Raw genomic sequence first — 20692 nt, 5'->3', positions numbered from 1 at the left:
AAGTTAGGGTTTATTCCCTAGACTTGGGCCCTTTGGCCTTAAGTTCCCATACTTGCCCAAACTAGCCTTCTAGGTCTCCATATGGGATTTTAGGGTAGATCCAATACATCTTTTGGCCACCAAATTTTGTGGGTAGGTGCCCTATGACCCAATGAGGGGCCATATAAAGTTTAGGAACAAACGGATGAACGGTTATTGGGTTTGAGTCAACGGTTCCGATCTTTAAATGGCCCTGTGGGGTCCGTTCTGGTGATTGGAGTGGTTCTGGTGGCCCCCTAGTCATGAAACTTGTAGGATAGATACTCCATGGCCTGATGAAGGGCCATGCAAAATTTGGAGACGATCGGATATGGGGTTTGGTCGTACGGGCCCGATTTGTGATCAACGGTCACCGTTCCACGATCGGGTCCCAGAGTTCGCGGATGGGTGTAGGAAAATTTATTAGACTTTCACTATAAATGTAGAAGAGATCCGACAGCTGGATAGCCTGGTATCTCAGTTTCATTTACAAGTGCCAGATTCTGATCCTGACATTGATGGGGTGCATTTAGTCAGTGTCAGATCCCACTTCTGGGTGTCCACCAAGTCCGTGGTTCGTGATGGTCTACAAGCCCAGTGAGATTTATGGTTCCCTACATTTTTAAAATTTTCTGACCTTTTCACATTGCGGTATAGGCCGCACGGGCTGTTGCTAAGTGTAAACGGTCATCCAGTTTGGCGGCCCGCACTTGGTCTTGCCATGACCCATTTGGCCTTCTCAATTTGGCAAATCACAAATTAATTTATTTGTGGAACCTCACCATAAGTAGTATAATCGAATAGTCATGCGGCAAATCCTACGTGGACGCCCCAGGATACTGTTCTGGCTGGAGGGGATGTTACAAAAGTATTTCACAATTTGAAGACACCACCATCAAAGGCCAATAATGTGACATTTTGGGGTCTAATGAAGGTTGTTATTGAATATCCACTTACCTTTTACATGTGGGCTCAAAATTGACCCAACAAAGATAAATTTCAGTCCATGTCCAACGATGGATGCAATAAACCAATAGCTTGGTTGATCAAATCACATACATCACTTGTCCAAACTGAAATCTCTTGACAGATAAAAATATTGAAATGATGGAAGAGTAAAGTTTGTATTCATGCACACATCCACCTTACACATGGCATATATATGTATCTCAAGTGAAACCTTGCAAAATAGTGGACCCAATGCTGATGGGAGATAGGCCAATCCATTCAACAATCTTAACCTTCAGCTAAAGATTATTTGTGGGTTCGACTCCGTGGCTTAGTGTAACGCCCTGAAAATTGGGGGTCGTGCATACACTCGACTCCTAAGTTCCTGGGTATCACTTATATCCAATTTTATTGTTTTGCATTTAATCAGGTTTAATGAGCAGTATGGAATTACTTGAAACATGAATCACAATCACAACCAGTCTACTAAAATGAAAATGACTAAATATATACAAGTCCAAAAGATATAACAATGGGTGGCACAAGGCGTTGCCCAACAAAATTACAAAAAATGATATATCCAAAAGAATGATGCGCTGAGTCCCCTACTCAGCGATCCAAGTATGCCCATGAAATATACGGCGAACCGCCCATCAACTGGAAATAGGACAGCTCGTCCTCCTCATTCAGGCTCGCGCCGTAAGGCTCTTCGTACTCAGCGTCATCTACAACTACTGAAGAGTTTGGTTGGTGTTTTAAAACACCTTCCCCGAGTGGGAGTGAGTGATCAACTCAGTGGGTGCTATTAGTCTTAAGTTACAACAAACATCAATTATATTATGAATTTAATGAAAGGCATATATTTATAGATCTCTAACTAGTTTTGTTAATGCATATGTATGTATTATGATATGATGCATGACCTCGTAATAACACTCCCCCGAGCGACTCCATCTAACAATCGCATATGACCAACACTCCCTCATTGTGACCTCAACTGCCGAGTCACTAACCTAACTAAGTGTGATGTAATCGTGATCATGTTAAACGAATTTTTAATTAATTTTGTTCATCCGGCAGATTGGGAAAACTAGTACACCCCACGTATCATTGCCCTCAACTAGTTGCGAGATTGAAGCCCCTCAATGTGCGAGGCCAGGACTCTGCGATCTTTGATCCCATCGGGTTCCCCATCATCGATTCAAGCACATGGGGAGTGCTGAGAAGAGGGATTACTCGTGGTCCCTATGGGGAGGCTTGTCACCCCAACATAAGCCGACAGCTTGAACACAGTGTCTCATTCCACCATGCCCGGCTCTCAAGTCAGTGGATCGATTTCAGTGGTTGAAGGGTGTAACGTCCCGTCCAGCCAGAACAGTGTCCTGGGGTGTCCACGTAGGATGTCACAGGATCATTCATTTAAACTACTCGTGGTGAGGTACTGCAAGTAAAATTAATCAAGGATTAGCCCAACTAAGTAGACCAGATGGGTCACGATAGGACCTAGTATGGGCCGCCGAGCGAGATGACTATTTACACTTAGCAACAGTCCGTGCGGGCTATACCACAATGCGGGAAGGTTATAAAATTATAAAAATTTAGGGAAGTGCAGATTTCACTGGGCTTGTGGACCATTGCGGACTGCGGACCCAGAGAACACCCAGAATTGGAATCTTACACTTACCAAATGCACCCCACCAATGCCAGAATTGGAATCTGGTACTTGTAAATATAACTGATATACCAGGCTTTCTAGCTGTCGAATCTCTTATACATTTACAGTAAAGGCCTAATGTATTTTTCTACGCCCGTTAACAAAATCTGGGACCTGATTGTGGCACGGTGACCGTTGATCGCAAATCGGACCCGTGCGACCAAACCCCACATCCGATCGTTCCCAAATTTTGCATGGCCCTTCATCAGGCCATGAAGCATCCACCCTATGAGTTTCAGGGCCAGAGGGCCACCTGAACCACTCCACTCACCGCAGTAGACCCCACAGGGCCATTTAAAGATCAGAACCATATGATCAAACCCCATATTTGTTCATCCGTTTGTTCTTAAACTTTACATGACCCCTCATCAGGCCATGAGACACCTACACACCAAAATTTGGTAGCCAAGGGGGTGTTAGGGCCCCCTCAACACTAAAAGGGAGTCCTAGAGGGCAATTTTGGGAAGTTGTTGAAACTTAAGGCCAAAGGGCCCAAGTCTAGGGAATAAACCCTAGCTCCCTCCCTCATAACTTCCACCATCCCCCAAACAACCAAGTTCTCTCCCTCATAGCTTCCATCTCCAACAACCAAGCTCTCTTCCCCATAACTTCCATCTCCAATAACCAAGCTCTCTCCCCCATAACTTCCATCTCCAACAACCAAGCTCTCTCCCTTATAACTTCCACCATTCTCCAACAACTAAGGAGAGTTAAGAGAGGAAGAGAGTGTGAAGGAAGAGCAAGGTGGACCCTAGATCAAGGTGGAGACTAAGGAAACTAATCTTGCATCTCCCTACCTCTCCACCAAGGGAAACCCTACACCACAACTACAAGGATCGTTTCATTGATCGTCTAGGTAAGACCCCTCCTCCCTTTTCTTAAAACCCTTGGGTTGAGAAGGGATTTGCTTAGGAACCTAACATACAAATGATTGCTTTAGGGATTCCGGCCCTTTGGTCCTAAAAATTTACATTCCTAGATCGTCTTCCAAGCCTTCAACGATCTGAAGGTGCGGACTATTATCCTTAGGTGGCCTAACACCAATTATAGTACGAGTTTAATGATTGTGATTGCTTTGATGATGTATTTGAAGGATCTAGAGAAACCCTAGGAATTGTATGTTTGTTGGAATTGTATGAAATTGTATGGTTGGCTCATATGATGTTGTTCTTGCCTCTCACATGATTTTATGTATAGATGATTACATGCTCATGCCTTATTTGATTTCTCCATATTGTGTTGCTTCATAGTATGTATGATTCCTTACTCTCGTGCATATGCTTCCTCAAGATGAGGAAGTGCTTAACTTCCTCACAAACCCACACAACTCACATGCACTTTGTTTTATGATAATGATAGCTTGCTTGTTAAGAGTATCTAATTCGTATGATTGAGATGCATGAAAATATGATATTGTTATGCTAGTTGACAACTTGGATAGTTGGCATGTTATGAGCCACCATCACACCCTTGGGTTGGTCAGGAACATGAAGAGAGATGGTAGTCCTATTGGCAGGACTATGCTAGGGCTTGACCCGTGGGTTTGGGCAGGTGTGTATGGGTGGCAGTAGTTTGACTACATGGGTCCCTTGTGCCCGATGTTGCTCGTCACATGCTCGCCTGAATCATGCGGTCTAGCCTACTTACTAACTAACCTTATTTGTTAACCTTATTTGCTCACATATATATGGAACCTGGAATACCCCACAACCATTGTAGCCCATCAATAGTCAGATTGAAATCGATCTACCCCCTCGTGAGCTGGGCATGGTAAAATGGGACTCTGTGTTAGAGCTGTTGGCTTACGTTGGGGTGATGCGCCTCCTCGTAGTGACCGTGAGCGATCCCTTCTTCTCGGCACTCCCCATGTACTTGAAGTCGGAGTGGGAAACCCAACGAGATCAAGGATCGCAGGGTCTTGGCCTCACACGTTGGGGGTTTTGGCCTCACAATCAGTTCAGGGTATTGATACGTGGGGTGTACAAGATTCTCCAACCTGCTAGATGAATGAACTTAACTAAGAACTCGATTAACACTATCGCATTACATCACACTAGTTAGGGTGGCGACTCGACAGTTGAGGTCGCTCTGAGGGAGTGTTGGTCATATGCGATCATTAGATGGAGTCGCTCGAGGGAGCGTTGTGGTGAGGACATGCATCATATCATCCATCTTGCACATGTATTAATAATAATAGTTAGTTGTTTATGAATGGTTGCTTGTCATTAAATTCATATTATAACTGATGCTTGTTACAACTTAAGACTAATAGCACCCACTGAGTTGATCACTCACTCCCACTCTGGGACGTGTTTTAAAACACCAACCAGACTCGCCTGTAGCTGCAAGTGACGAGGTGTACGAGGAGCCTATCACACGAGCTTAGATGAGGAGGACGAGCTGTCCTATTTTCAGTTGATGGGCGGCTCTCCATCGGCTTGACGGGTGGAATTTAGATCGCTGAGTTGTGGACTCGGTCTTATTCTTTTTGGACATAACATTCTTTTTGTGATTTTGTTGGGCGACACCTTGTGTGGCCCGTTTACATTCTTTTGGACTTGTATATATTTGATCTTTTATTTCAGTAGACATGTGTGGTTGTGCTTCATGTTCCAGAAAATTTCAGGCTGCACATTTAAATCTGATTAATCGCATATTAATGAAATCGGTTATAATTGACACTCGGGAACTCGGGAGTCGGGTGTATGCACGACCCCCAATTTCCAGGGCGTTACAAAGGGTGTTCCAGGTTCCATACAGGCGTGAGCAGACATGGTTAACGAATATGGTTGGTCAGTAAGTGAACTAAACCATGCGAGTTCAGGCGAGTGCATGATGGATAACATTGAGTACATGCGACTGATGTAGTCCAACTACTGTTGCCCATTTGCACCCGCCCAAATCCACTGATTTAGTCTCAGGATAGTCCTACCAATGAGACTAACTTCTCTCACCTCAGTTCCCTGACCACCCTAGGGATTTGATGGTATTTAATAATACTTCAATAGTTCAAGATTTATCATCTAACACAAGTGATGTCATGCACTCATACATCAAACATACAATTTCAGATTTTTCTATAAATGCAAATATTAACAATATTACGAAATGAAAATGTATGTGTATTGTGTGGGGTTAGCGAAGAGACCAAGAATTATATATCTCATAGCACAAAAATATAACAAGGGTTAATATATCATACATGCTACAAGGAAAAATTATTCAAAAATCAAGTATGATATGAATCATGTAATCACCAAGTTCATGCCCAAGCATGTGAGGAACAACAACAATACATAATTATTTCATGTCATTTGAGAGGATCTATCATATAAGGTCTTGACTAAGTTCTATCTAGATTATTCAAATACATCACCCAAACATTTATAATCATTAAATTCATACTAAAATTGGTGCTAGGCCACCTATGAATAATAGTCTGCACCTATGGATTGTTGAGATCATAGAAAATGACCTAGAAGTGTCGAACTCGGGGTTGATTGGCCGGAATCCTAAGGCAATGCGTTTGCATGTTAGGATTTCATGTAAATTCTCTCTCAACATAAGAGGTTTCCAAAAAGATAAGGGATTTACCTACCCAATCGGCGGAGAGTGGTTCTTCCGGTTGTGGGTGAAGGATTCCTTGAGGAAGAGGTAAGGAGTTGCAAGACTCGAACTCCTTAGGGCCATAACTTCACTATGACCCACGTTCTCTCCCTCATTCTCTCACACCGTTCTCTCTCTCTTCTCTCCTGAATCTCTCATCTCTCTTTTGTTGTTGAGATTTTTGTGGAAGTGAGTGAGAGAGAGAGCTTTAGGGCTTTATTTCCTAGGTTTGGGCCAAATGGCCTTAAGTTCCAACAATTCCCTTCAATAGCCCTGTGGGGGCCCTTTTTAATTTTCGGGCAGCCTTGTCACCCTCTTGGCCACCAAATTTGGTGTGTAGGTGTCTCATAGCCCAATGAGGGGCTGTACAAAATTTGAAGACAAACGGACGTGGAGTTTTATCGTACGGTTCCGATATTTAAATGGCCCTATGGGTCCATTCTGGCTGTTGGGGCGATTCTGATGTCCCTTGGCCACCAAATTTATAGGATAGGAGCCCCATAGCCCGATGAAGGGTCGTGCAAAGTTTTAAGGCAAACAGATGTGGGGTTTTACTGCAAAAGTTCGATTTGTAATCAACGGTCACCGTTTCACGATCAGGTTTCAGACTTTGTGGACGAGCGAAGAAACATATTTTAGGCCTTCACCGTAAATGTAGAAGAAATCCAACGGCTGCAAAGCCTAATATCTTAGTTTCATTTAAAAAGTGCCAAATTTAAGTTCTAGCCTTTGGGTCAAGGCTGGGGCAAGTTACGCTCGGCAAGTGTCGTTAGGATTGCGCGGGTAATTAATTTCTAGGCGTCTATTGAGTCCGTGGTCCGCAATGGACCCCAAACCCAGTGAGATCTACGGCTTCCCAATTTTTAGATTTTTCTGATCTTCCTTGGCCGTTACACAGCCCACATAGGCTGTTGTCAAGTACAAACAAGTTAACCGGCTTGACGGTCCACACCCAGTCCGATCATAACCAGACTGGTCCACCTTAATGGGCTAATCTGGGTTAATTTGTTCGTGGTACCCCACATACGAGCGGTTTAAGCGAACGGTCCTGCGGCAAATCCTATGTGGACGCCTCAGGACACTATTATGATTGGACAGGATGCTACACTTAGTAGTGGTAGATAGACTCTGTTTCAACACTGACATCCGCCCATGTGGTGTGGGTGCGCGTGTGTGTAAAAAAAAAATATCTAAAGATTATTTCTTTATTGAATTTGAATGGTTGAATATTTTTTATGGATCAACATTTTAGTAGGCATAATCTTATTATTCAAAATTTATATTGATATCATCTAAACTATTGTGTAGCTCTCGCTTCCTCTTTTATGTGGTGCAAAAGGCACGCTGAAGTCTTCTTGTTTGAAATATGTTGTTTTCACACTAAAATATTGCAACAAAGCATACATATTCTTAAATAATCTCAAGAAAGTCCATGTTAAGTATTTTGTTATGAAGCTCTTCTATTTTTTTTAAAACATTATAAATCATTTGAGGATTGTTTTTCAAATTCTAACTAGTTTTAGAATATAAAAAAATTCACAAGCTACTAATTGTGATCTGCAACTCGGCCGTTAATGCATCCAAGAATGCTGAAACTATAAATTGGATCTAGATTTGAATGTTTATGGTAAAATGGAATTAATTTCGATCAAGATTGATAATGCTCATTTAATTTCAAGGTAGTTGTTAAAAACAATCAGATACAAATTATTAGTATTTTATATTTGTACGTTTTTATTTATGTGGCTCAAGCGGGTCCACATATGATCATGATGAGTCAACCATGAATTATCAAAACCTTTCACATAACGATGCACAAAATAGACGAAGAGACCACTTTTACTCCGCCATCTATTTTCCATAGCCTTAATATGACATGTTTTGGTTACGCGATCATGGCTACTCTTTGGGTCATGTAAATTCATCCTCGATTCTCCGATCCAACGGTCCTTCTTTAGCCACAAAAGAAATAAACTATGTTTTGAATTGAGGTCCATGATGGAGGCCGATTCCAATAATAAATTTTGAAGAATTATCCCTTGAAATGAAATGACACCACTCGGGTCCAACTCCATGGCTCGGTGGTGGTAGATAGAATATTTTGACACTGTGTTCATGGGATCGAGTGCCCATGTGATGTGGATGTGTGTAAAAAAAAGTGACACCTCTTTGTTCTTGGGTCAATAGATTTTGTTAGATTCGATCTGGTTCAATTTGATATAGTCGGAATTATTGTGGTCTTGCTCATCCACAAGCATACATTTTTCTTGAAATTAGTAAGATTCTATACATTTGAGACCATGGTTTGGTAATTTAAATTGTTGATATGACAAGGTATCCATATTAAAAATGTTTACATATTTGATTATTGAACTATTTTTAGTTGAATATGGACTGTTAATATGTCTTTTAAAAAACCATCTATTTATAGGACAGTAACCAAGGTTTAAAGATTCCTTGTTGGGGGATTTTGGGGCATACTTCATCAACTCTGTGACATATCAATTGGATAGTTTGGATTGATGGACCATGATCTGTCCAAATGTTAAGGAATCATGCATACCAACAAAGCAACAATAAACTGTTGCTTTGATTATTAGTAGGACCCATTAATTCCCTATCAGAAGGCAAATGGGCACCTTTTTCTCAACACATGGTGATATGATTACAATCTTCCGACATTCTTTTCATGGGGTAAAAATCACATGCATGCATTCTACCATGTTCTAACTTCTAATTCCTACTTGACTTATGAAAGAAGATGCAAACGAAAGAGGAGGAAGGAGAGGAGGAAGAAAACTTCTCTGAGGCTCCAATTCAATGCAAGTTGGCACATGTCATTTCAAAGCAAAAGGCACTATTCATTTATGGCCTATTTAGTTTTTCATTTACAATGGTAAATGATTGTAAATGTATAATGATTATTTAATTACTCTTGTAATTATGAGGTGACATCACTTTTATTTGACCATAACAATGATTTTACTGCATTATTTATTTCACCAAAAGCTTCCAGTAAAAGTAACAAATTTATAATGTGAAAATATAATGATTACAACTTACTTTACCTATTTTCTTTACAAGTGAAGTTGACCCCAACGCTTAAATAAATGCCAGAAAATAAATGGCTCAATCACTTTGCATTTTATAAAAAATTAGAAAACCATGTAGATCCGTTGGAGACATTTGGACTGTAAGTTACTTAAACTACTTATGCCTCAAGTAACTTATCTTGATTAATTTCTACTTATTAAGCTACAGTGATTAAGTTGTTGGTTGAATCGTAAGCTACCTAAGATAAGCTACTTATGCCTTAAGTAGCTTTTCTTGATTTATACTTATTAAACTAAAGTGATTAAGTAACTTTAAATAAAAAAATCACTTATAATTGATCATAAACAAACTTACTTATCTCAAATAAGCTACTTATCTACTGCTTAAGTAGAAAAAGTAACTTATTTAGTGGTATCCAAACGGCCCTTTTAACTCCATGCTTTTGCTTTCTCTTACAACACCTCAAATAAATTGTATTACCAACTTTTTTTGAATTCTTTAAGCTTTATCTCAACTAATTAGAATCGACTACACATTATTTTTCTCTTTTTTCTTTCTATCAAAGGATTCTGTGTCTTTGGTTAAATCATAAGTAATCAAGTGTTTTAATTTTAGGCTCTCTTCCTTTTTTGGCCCCCCTTACCTTTTTAGAGCCTCTAACTCCTTTTCATTTAATTCAAATCATAGATAGCTCCAAAAAAACACTACATATCAGTTTTGAACAAAATCTAACATCACATTTAAGTCATCGCATCAAACCGATCATGACTTGGTCTTTTATATTACAAACTTCCAAATTATGAAAGAGAGGAAACTAATATAATTGTTCCCTTCGGTCATGCCACCATCTCCACCTGCATAATCCCAAAAGCATTTATTAGTGAAAAGACATTTTTTTTAAAAAAAAAGGTTCATCCATGCATGTATAGAAAATAAGGAGATTCCACTCCAATAAGTAGGGCTGTCAACGGGTCTGGGGTAGGTCCCAGCCCATATTTAAACTATTTCAGCCAGGCTGTTGGGCCGGTCCCATTCAAAATTTTGATTTTTCAGGCCTGACCCCGACCCATTGACACCCCCTACCAGTAAGGTGGCAAAAGTCTTAGGTTCCAACTAAGGTTGCACATGGAACGGGTGGAACTGATAAATCAGATTGGAACTGACCAGACCACATGGTTTGGTCTGGTTCTAAAGTGCATCGGTTCGGTTCCGAAAATCAAAGAATCAGTTAGTTTAGTTCAGTTCTCGGTTTGAAGTTATCTAAAACCAAACAATCTGAACTTGGAACCGGACCCTTGGTCACTGAATATTTAAATTTTAACTTTTTTAAAACATAAAACGCAAAAAAAGCCTAATCTTTCTTTATTCTCCCCCTCTTTCATGGCTTCTCTGTCTCTCAAGAACCATGCAATTGGACTGGATTATAAAAAAAATCATGCAATTATACAGGATTATAAAAAAAAACCATGCAATTGAACTAGATTATAAAAAGCCTAGAACCATAAAATTGAACCAGAGCCGAACCCATTTTTTACAGTCTGGATTTAGTTTTAGAGTGCAAACAGTCCAATTCCGGTTCTGGTTTTCCTGGAACCATTGGAAACAGTTCTGTTCCAATTTCACCCTAGAACTGAGCCCAACCAAACCATGTGTTACCCTAGTTCATACCCATGACTCAATGGTAAAAAGAGTACATTTCAACACTAAGGTCATAGGTTGGAGTACCTATGTGAGCTGTTCGTTTTTTTTTAAAAAAATAATAATAAAATACTGCATTTAAGAAAAAATTACGATTGGCTGATAGTAGGACCTACTTTTTACATAAGCTATCTTGACCGTCCATTTTATAGACAAGTGAACGGACGTATAGAATCATTAATTGGTGTGATTTTTTGGTTCGTATCCCATAAAATATGTGATGAACCTAATGGACAGTCCAATCTCTAACCATATACTGCCCCAGTGTCCCAATGTGTATGCATGTATGAGATGTGTGACATACCAGTAGAAATCCCATCTAGGCCGGACTTTGCTCATCCTATTCTCTCCATAGGGGTAGTCAGATTCCGACCGCTTGGTGTTTCGGAGGGCGCAGCAGCCAATGGAGTAGATGCCGATGAGGAAAACAAGCACGACGACATTGAGGACAGAGAGCTTGTGCCAGTCCCGCTTCACGTCCTCCAGCACTCCGGCCTTGCAAGAATCGCACTCGTAGCACAGCTGACCTGCTGCATTGTTCCATTTGAAGCAGTCTGGATCTTGGGCTAACATCGTTGAAGCTCCGCTGGCGTAGTCGCATGATGTTGGCGGCTTACAGCAGCCCGACTGCAAAAACAAAATCAGCATTTTGTTGGATTTTTTTTTTAAAAAAAGCCTATCATGTATGATAGGGCCCACCTAATGAACACTCATGATCTTGCGGAAAAGTAGGTATTTTTATTTTTAATTTTCACTATGTTACAGTGAAATAACATTGATCTATGACTTAAGTGTGCCACACCACATGAACACGTAAACCCTTCCGGGGGCTTTGATAAACCCTCTTAGTGGTTAGCACATGAGCCCACCAATGGTGTTTGTATGACACCTCACGTGAATCTAGAGTTTTTTGAGTGGTTGGTTGCTCATGTTTTTCTATAGTGTGCCCAATAGGGCGTAAAGTCAGGCCGGTTCAACCCAACCGACCCAACATTGGGTTGGGCTCCGGCAGGATGTATTGGGTTTGATCTGGGGCTCGGATTATACAAACACCAACCCAATAAAACTTGGGTTGAGCTTGGGTTGCTTGACCCAACCCAAACCCAATCCATATATAAGTTATAAATTATAATTAAGTGTGGATCACATGTGTTGGAGGCACAGAAAATTACAACGCCAACAGGTCTCATTGGTCCACATCATTTCCGATGACTCAAGCTAAAAAGACACATGGAATTCCTCTCTCCCAAATATATTGGGTGCTACATAACATGACTTTTAAAGGGGCAGTTGTCATATATTTTAGATTGTTTAGTTAGAAAAAATGAAGTTCTTTACGATAAATGACTATATATATAATTAATAAAATTATAGGTACAAAAAATAAGATGTGTATTGAAATATAATAGACTAATGTAATAACATAAATATTAGCATGCATGTATTCACCCAACCAAGCCCGCTTGGGTTAGGCTTGGTTTGAGAATTCCCAATTTGAGGTTGGGCACCTAATAGTTTAATAGACTTGAGTTTTATCATATCCTATTGTCATATAAATATTATGACACGCTCTACTTTCTACATTTCTAATAGGTAAGCCCTATCATGAGAAATCTCACATTGAGTTTTAAGTATACACGCGCCCACGCACACCATAGTGAGATTTCACCACCTATGGTTATCGAACCCAAGACCTCATATTGAAACTCCTTAGAGTCTACCACTAAGGACTCGAACCCAAAGCCTCTCTCTCTCTCTCTCTCTCTCTCTCTCTCTCTCTCTCTCTCTGTGTGTGTGTGTGTGTGTGTGTGTGTGGGCACCTACTTGTAGGTCCAACTAGTTGGCCTGTGGGGGCCACCACAGTGATTATATGACATATTGTCCCTCCATAAAGATGATCGAATGATGAAAACGTAAACGGACAGTTCACATGAATGTAGAGTTTTTAGGTGTTGTTTCATGGTTTTATATGGTGTACCCTACCTAATAGCTGAATCTACCTCAAAAATTTTGAGAACATGGAAAAATGAGCTTTTAAAATGAATGGACAGCGTGGATATACAACACATACATCAAGGTGGGCCCCACAGTTAAGCCTCACCCAATCCATCCCACAAAAATGGAAACAGATTGGCTACTCCCCCTACCACCAGCCAATGGTTGGTGGTCAGTGCTCTATGGGCCCACCATGATGTATGTGTTTCATCCATGCCGTCCATCTATTTTTATAGATCATTTTATGGTATGAGACCAAAAATGAGGTATATCCCAATCTCAAGTGGACCACATTACAGAAGCAGTGTTGAATGAGCATCAACCATTAAAAACCTTTTAGGGGCCATAAAAGTTTTGGATCAAGCTGATTTTTGTTTTTTCCCTTCTCCTGGACCTGTATGACCTAATCAGCAAATTGGATGTCAAATAAACAGTACAATGGGCCTTGGGAGGAATTTAATGGTGGATATCTAATCACTATTGTTTTTTTGTGGTGTGGTCCACCCGAGATTTATTGTAACAACCTGGATTTTTGCTATTTTGGATTGTCAAAAATTCTTTAGAATTTTTTTATTATAACCAGCCCACGTCGTCACTTACTGACCCTTGACGCTCGAGGTAAGCCTATACGTAGGTGATACCAGTAAAGAGCCACACAAATTTGATTAACCAACCGTATGAAGCCAACTAATCCACTTGATCACTTAAACCTCAAGTCTAGCCTCGTGAATTATTCATATAGGGCCTAAATCTAACCGACTCATCACTGATTAATCAAGACAACCGTAACTAAATTAAAAATCTACCTAAAGTCGAGCCAACTATGGCCCGGATCTTAACTAATGAATCAAGTCAACCTATTTACTCTTTTAGCCTAAGAACCAATGGTTTAAAGTGATCATGACCGAATCACCATTTTCGCTAATTTCAAATAGGCACACACTGTGAACTTAGTTAATCCAGACCCTAACAACTGCGCCCAAGAAATCTCCTTACCCAATTCATTCGAAAAATACCTCAATTATCCGAACAAGCTCCAAATTGCTCATTAGTGGCCCACTAGTTTCGAAATTACAGAATAATGTCTGTTTCATTAGGCTTGACGTCCTTCGCAGGTGGCGAACCAAGATAGTGCCCAGAACTGCTCAACTTGAGCCAGAAACCAAGTGCTTGAAACGCATGAATCCCCTAGGCTGAAATATAAAAACTTAAGTGAAATAAACCTTCTGCTCTTTCGCGAAGTTGTGGCTTTCTGACTGTTAGACCGTAACCAAACTCGGGCCATGAGTCAGGGATATTTCCCTGCTCATATCTATGTAACCGTCAGCCCGATTGATCATCATTGACCGTTGATCGTAAATTAGGCCCCTACGGCCAATCGGGTCATCCGTTTGCCGTCAAATTCGAACCAACCACACATCCGACAATGGGGCACATGCCCCATGACACAGATAGGTTAGGGGGCCATTGGAATGGCCGCATAGACCAAAAATCAACCCACTAGGGGTTATGCATGTTAGAATAAGAGTTCCTAAGGCCAATTGGACAAATTCTCAGACTATAAAAGCTTTAAAATCTCTCACCCACACTCCCGTACGAATTTTCCTGCAAGTGGGGAGAGAGAGAGAGGAGAGAGAAGAGAGGGAGAGAGCTCCAAGAAGCTGGAAATTGGGGGATTTCCCTCTCATACCATAGTCCCGCGCTGGAACTCACAATCCCACCATCGTAGAAGCGGCCCACCAGCGATCGGAAGGTATCTATCCACCCTTTTCACAAGTTTTTAGTGCATTAGGCCACTTACATTATCCAAACATGCAAATCCAATTAGCATAGGGCTCCGACACATAAATTTGTGGGACCGACACCTTGGAAGCGGCTCCGCAAGCTGACAAACTATTCCTAGGTGCGGACCATTATCTTTAGGTGGCCATTTATCAAACCTAGGTTGAATTTAGTGATTATGGTCGCAAATTTTGTTTTACATGTCATTTGCAAGGGGTATAATGGTAGATACTAAGTATTATTATTGATTAATTCTGTTTAGGAAGGAGTGTTTAACTCCCAATCATCTTAATGCTTACATTGTCTGATTTCCTTTCTACCATGATAAATTTAAATATGACACATCCCCAATTCTGAAGAAAATTGGGAAAATCCTGCTACATGTCCCCTATGCGCATAATTTGAGAAGGTTAATTGCTAAATTCCTTCCATGCATGTTCAATTTTTCTGCAATTAGGAATTGTACACAATTCTCCCATGATTTTAAGCAATTTAAGACTTATTTAGATCTTTCTTACAATCTAAGAAACTCATGATCTTTTACGATGACAAGTGATTGTATCTTATACTATGCATGTCTAAATTCCTCACAACTAGAAGTAGATCGCGATCTTCTTTAATATGTTTCAAAAAATACATTTCCCCTTTTGCCGGGTTAGCCGGCAAACACCGAAGCCCGTAGCGGCAGCCCTATTAATAGGGTTGTCCAAGGACCAATCTGACCCAATTATTCTGAATACGGATAGCTGGCAGTAGTTGGACTACATGAGACATTTACTCTCAATCCTGTGCGTTACGAAATTCGTCTAGAGGGGACAAATTGGCTCATTAGTTGACCGACCATGTCTGTTAATTATGTATACACACGCCTGTTTGAACCTGGGTCACCCTATGTCCATATGCGCTCATTGATAACTAGTATGATGCGATCTGCAAGTCTCGGGAGTCGGGCATGGTGGAATGGGACACTATATTCGAGCTGTCAGCCTACGCTGGGGTGACGAGCCTTCCTGTAGTGACAGCAAGCAATACAGGGTACAAACCCGCCTCATGAGTCGGGCATGGTGGAATAGGACACTATGCTCGAGTTGTCGGCTTACGCTGGGGTGAGCCTCCCCGTCATGACTGCGAGTGATTTAGCTTACAATCCACCTTCGTATGTGTTATCTGAGAGTGATGAACCCAAAAAAATTAAGGATTGCAGGCGCAAGGCCGTCGTGGCCGCATAGGCCTCGCAATCGGGATAGGGCATTGACTCTGTTAGGGTGTCCCGGTTTTCCTAAACTACTGGATGAATGAACGTAATTAAATACTTGGCTAATATGTTTACATCGCATCACATTAGTTAGGTTGCCAACTCGGCAGTTTAGGTCGCTTTGAGGGAGTGTTGGGTATTGCGAATGTAAGATGGTGTCGCTCGAGGGAGTGTTGGATGGCGAGGGCATCCATCATATCATAATATCATGCATATGCATTAACAAGAGTATCTAGGAACTGTGTACTTGGTTGTTTGTCACTAATTACGTCTATAGAATTGATAATATGTGTAATTTATTGCTAATGGAATTCACTGAGTTGATCACTCACTCTCACTATAGGATGGTGTTTTAAAACACCAACCAAACCCTATCTTAGATGCAGGTGTCACGAAGCTTAAAACGCTGGATGGGGCGAGTGTAGACGAGGAGGAGTTGTCCTATTTTCAGCTTCTAGGCAGATCACAATAGGCTGCCCTAGAACTAGTGACGGGGCCTTAGGGCAAGGGGACAGTTGCACATTCTTTTGGACCTTATATTTTGTTAGGACGTTGTCCCGTATATCATGCATACTATTTCATTTTATTGATCATACATTTTATTAATCGCACTTTAATTCAGTAATTTAGTCGTGGTTTCTGTCGCATGATCCATTTAATTCCTCGATTGCTCATGTATCAATTAGATTATACCCACATTTTGACCATCCGCAAGGCATAAGTGGCACCCAATAAATTCGAGAACCAAGTATCACTCGGTTCTCGAAATCAGGGGTGTTACATTTATATCTTCTCATTTTTGGGATCAAGCCCTGAAATGATATGTAAAAATGGATGAAAAGAATAGATGAAACACATATCATGGTGGGGCCCACAGAGCACCGACCACTAGGAAGCGGATTGCGTCCTGAGTAACTTAGTAAGGTAAGCGTACTTAGTAAACTCTGTGAGGTTTACCATGATTTATGTAATTTATCCAGGGGATCCGTCCATTTTACCGAATAATTTTAGTATTTAAGCCCAAAAATGAAGCATATTCAACTCTTAAATGGACCACACCATAGGAAACAATGTGAATTGTACATCTACCACTGAAAAATTCTTGAGGGCCACCCAAGTTTTGGATTAAACTTATATTTGTGTTTTCCCTCCATCTATATCTATATGATCTTATAAACAAGTTGGATGACAAGTAAACATCACTGTGGGGCCTAGAAAGGTTTCAACAGTGGAAATCATTATTCCCCCGATTTATTGTGGTATGATCCACTTGAAATTTAGATATGATTAAATTATGGGCTCAACCCCTTAAATGATCTGGAAAAACGGATGGACGGCATGGATAAAACACATACATTTATGGTGTGCCCAACTGAGTTTACTCAATACGATAAGAGTGCGTACTCAGTAACTCAGTATGCAATCCGATTTCCGACCACCAGCCACCGGGCTGGTGGCAGGGGAGTAGCCAATCCGTTTCCGTTTGTATGACACTTTGCGTGACTGTAGAGTTTTGTTGAGTGGCTGATCATGTTTTTCTATAATGTGCCCCCACTTAATAGTTTAATAGTTTAATTTGGATTTTATGAGTTGGTGTATGTGTTGAATATCCCTGCCATCCATTCGTATTTCCAACTCATTTTAGACCATGGGTCAAAACAGTTAAGCAGATACAAGTCTAAGGTAGACCACACCACAGGAAAAGTGATGATTGAAACGCTCACTGCTAAAAGCTTCCTATGGCCCACCATAATGTTTATTTGTCATCCAACCAGTTGACAAGGTCACACTAGATAAAAGGAACACACAAATATCAGCTTCATCTATAACTTTTGTCGCCCACAAAAAATTAATGGTCAATCACCAGTGTTTCATGTGGTGTGGTCCACTCGATATTTGATTCTACCTCATTTTTTAGAACATGGAATAAAATGAGTTGGCAAAACGAATGGACAGCGTGGATATACAACACATACATCAAGGTGGGCTCCACAGTTAAGACCTCACCCAATCCGCCCCAACAAAAACCCCTTTTATTCCCCACTCTCTTTCCACGTACTTTGCACGTGCCATGCTCTTGTTACTTTTAACTGAATGGCGGGCATGAATTGACTACTCGCTTGAGTTGGATGCGACTCGTCCAAGTCGACTCAGTCAGGTCCCATTAGGTTCCGTACCACGAATCAGAGGTGAAACTAGGATAGACTCGGACGATCCAACTCACCACAGAACGAGTCGCTGACTCAGAACCACCCAGAACTTTTTTAAAAATAGAACGAGCGACGCGGATTTCCTGCGAAATCGCCTGAAGTTCCCTCGCTGGAAACCTAAGTGGGGCCCATCGAGATGTTTGTGAGAAATCCACCCCGTCCATCCGTTTTTTGAGATCGTTTTAGGGCATGGGGCGAAAAATGAGCCTGATCCAATACTCAAGTGGGGCGAAAACATGATGATTGAACGTCCACAGTTGAAATATTCTTGGGGCCACAGAAGTTTTGAATCAAGATAATATTTGTGTTTTCACTTCATCTATGTAGGAATGATGTTTGAACGGTATGGATGGCATGTAAACATCATTGTCGTCCCATGGAGGTTTCAACGGTAGAAATTTCCTTACCGACCTTTTCCTTTAGTGCGGCCCACTTAAGTATTGGATCTGGCTCTTTTTTACCCATTTCCTAAAATGATCTCAAAAAATGGATGGACAGTGTGGATTTCTCACAAACATCATTGTGGGCTCCACCTAGGTTTCCAGCGCACCCATGGATGAGTTGGATGCGACTCGTCCGAGTCAACTCGGTCTCGGTCGAGTCCCACGAATGAGTAGTGAAACGAGTCGCTGACTCAGAAGAGCCAAGAACGGAAAAACTAAAAAGAAATAAAAGGAAGAAGAAGACCGAGTCGACTCACCTGAATCGGAGACATGTCTCGCTCCAGATAATCAAGCGGTGTCCATGAGGCGAGCTTAGCGCACGTGTTGGAGTTGAGGATGCAGCCGCGGATCCTCCGCCAGTTCATCGGGTCCCGGATCCGATTCCTGAGCCAGGGCGAGTAGTCCGAGAGACGGTACTCCTTGTAGATCCTGGTGGGTACGGGTACCCCACCACCGCCGTTGGTGACTACGAATCCGAAGATGGTGAAGGAAAGGAGGGTGGCGATGATGAGGATCATAGCCGTTAGATATACCCATAGAGCCCACGCGACGTTGAAACAGGCCCCTATAAATCCCAACAGGGACAACACCAAGATCACGAACCCCATCACCAGCAGCGGCATCTGGAGGAACGACTCGCACGTGCTGCTGCTCTTGGCCATCCATAATCCCCCTCCGATCAACGGTATGGATGCAAGCAGCGTCAGCAGGTTGAGAAACCCTATCACCGTGTTGCTGAATCGGTACATTCTCTCTCTCTCTCTCTCTCTCTCTCTCTCTCTCTCTTTCTTCTCTTTCTCTTCTCCTTTACCTTTCTTCGCTGCTCTGCCTTTCTCTTTTTCGAACTACACGAGTAGACTACTGTGATAGTTTGCCACCATTTTGAAAAGTTTGGCAAGCTCAAACTGCCTATTCCCGCGGTCTGAAGCTATGTGAGGTCCACCTTGATGTTTGCTAGAAATCCACACCGTTCATACTTTTTTTAAAGATCATATTAAAGTATGAGTCCAAAAATGAGGCAGATCAAAAACTTAAGTGAGCCTCGCGACAAGACAGTGAGGATTGAATGTCTGCCGTTGAAATCTTTGTGCGGCTGAGAAGCTTTCGATCGGTGATATTTTTTGTTTTTTAAGTTCATCTTAGTAGGAATTAGCTTATGAAAGATTTGGATGGAATATGAAAATCACGGTGGACCTCAGGGAGGTTTCAACGGTAGGCATTTCTCTACCCATTTTTTCCTGTCGTTCGGACCAGTTGAGTTTTGGAACTGACTCATTTTTGGGATCATGGCCTAATATGGGCTAAAAAGACAGATGGACGGGTGGATTTCTCAAAAACATCACGGTGGGCCCGACCTAGCTTCTGACCGCAGGAAATTCCTGCATGTGGTGCTCGCACGCAGATTCGGTGCGACGCCGGACCCAGCCACGTGGATGCGGCCCTGACCGTGGGCCCACTTCGATCTATTTTTGTATATCCACGCCGTCCATTCATTTTTTAATATCATTTTAGGTTATGGTCCCAAAAATGAAGCTGATACAAATATCATGTGGGCCACACTACAGGAAACAGTGGTGATTGAACGCCCTCCATTAAAACTTCTTAGCGTCCACCTGGATGTTTATTTACCCTCTTGCCTGTTGATAAGGTCAGAGAGACCGACGGAAGGAAAACACAAATATCCTTATCCAAAACTTTTGTGGCCCACAAGAAGTTTTTAATGGTCAATCACAAATGATAACGTGGTGTGGTCCACCTGAGTTTCATATCTGGTGAATTTTTGGGCCATGCCTTAAAATGAGCAGGAAAAATGAATAGACGGCGTGGATATATAATACATACAACAAGGTGGGCCCCACAGTCAAAGACTCACACACTAGGCTTTTACCCTGGACTCATCTAATCCGCTCCCATAGAGTCCAACCCGTAGTCCAGAGCCCGACCGATTCAAAACTCATGTGGGCCACAG

General features: G+C 41.6%; 1 protein-coding gene across 1 annotated transcript; it reads right to left on the bottom strand.

Annotated features, from left to right (window-relative positions):
• Positions 1-10051: 10051 nt before the first annotated feature.
• On the bottom strand, positions 10052-19562 carry LOC131227633 (tetraspanin-6). The gene is made up of 3 exons (XM_058223436.1): positions 18981-19562; positions 11343-11665; positions 10052-10194 (listed from the first exon to the last, which is right to left on the bottom strand). Exons 1-3 carry the CDS (start codon positions 19470-19472, stop codon positions 10155-10157), a joined length of 855 nt encoding a protein of 284 aa, XP_058079419.1. The 5' UTR covers positions 19473-19562; the 3' UTR covers positions 10052-10154.
• Between the last annotated feature and the right edge of the window lie 1130 nt (positions 19563-20692).

The sequence above is a fragment of the Magnolia sinica genome, chromosome 15 (assembly GCF_029962835.1).
Source record: "Magnolia sinica isolate HGM2019 chromosome 15, MsV1, whole genome shotgun sequence".
In the NCBI taxonomy this organism is placed as follows: domain Eukaryota; kingdom Viridiplantae; phylum Streptophyta; class Magnoliopsida; order Magnoliales; family Magnoliaceae; genus Magnolia; species Magnolia sinica.
The sequence above is the reverse complement of the archived record's forward strand: the minus strand, read 5'-3'. Positions and strand labels throughout refer to the sequence as shown.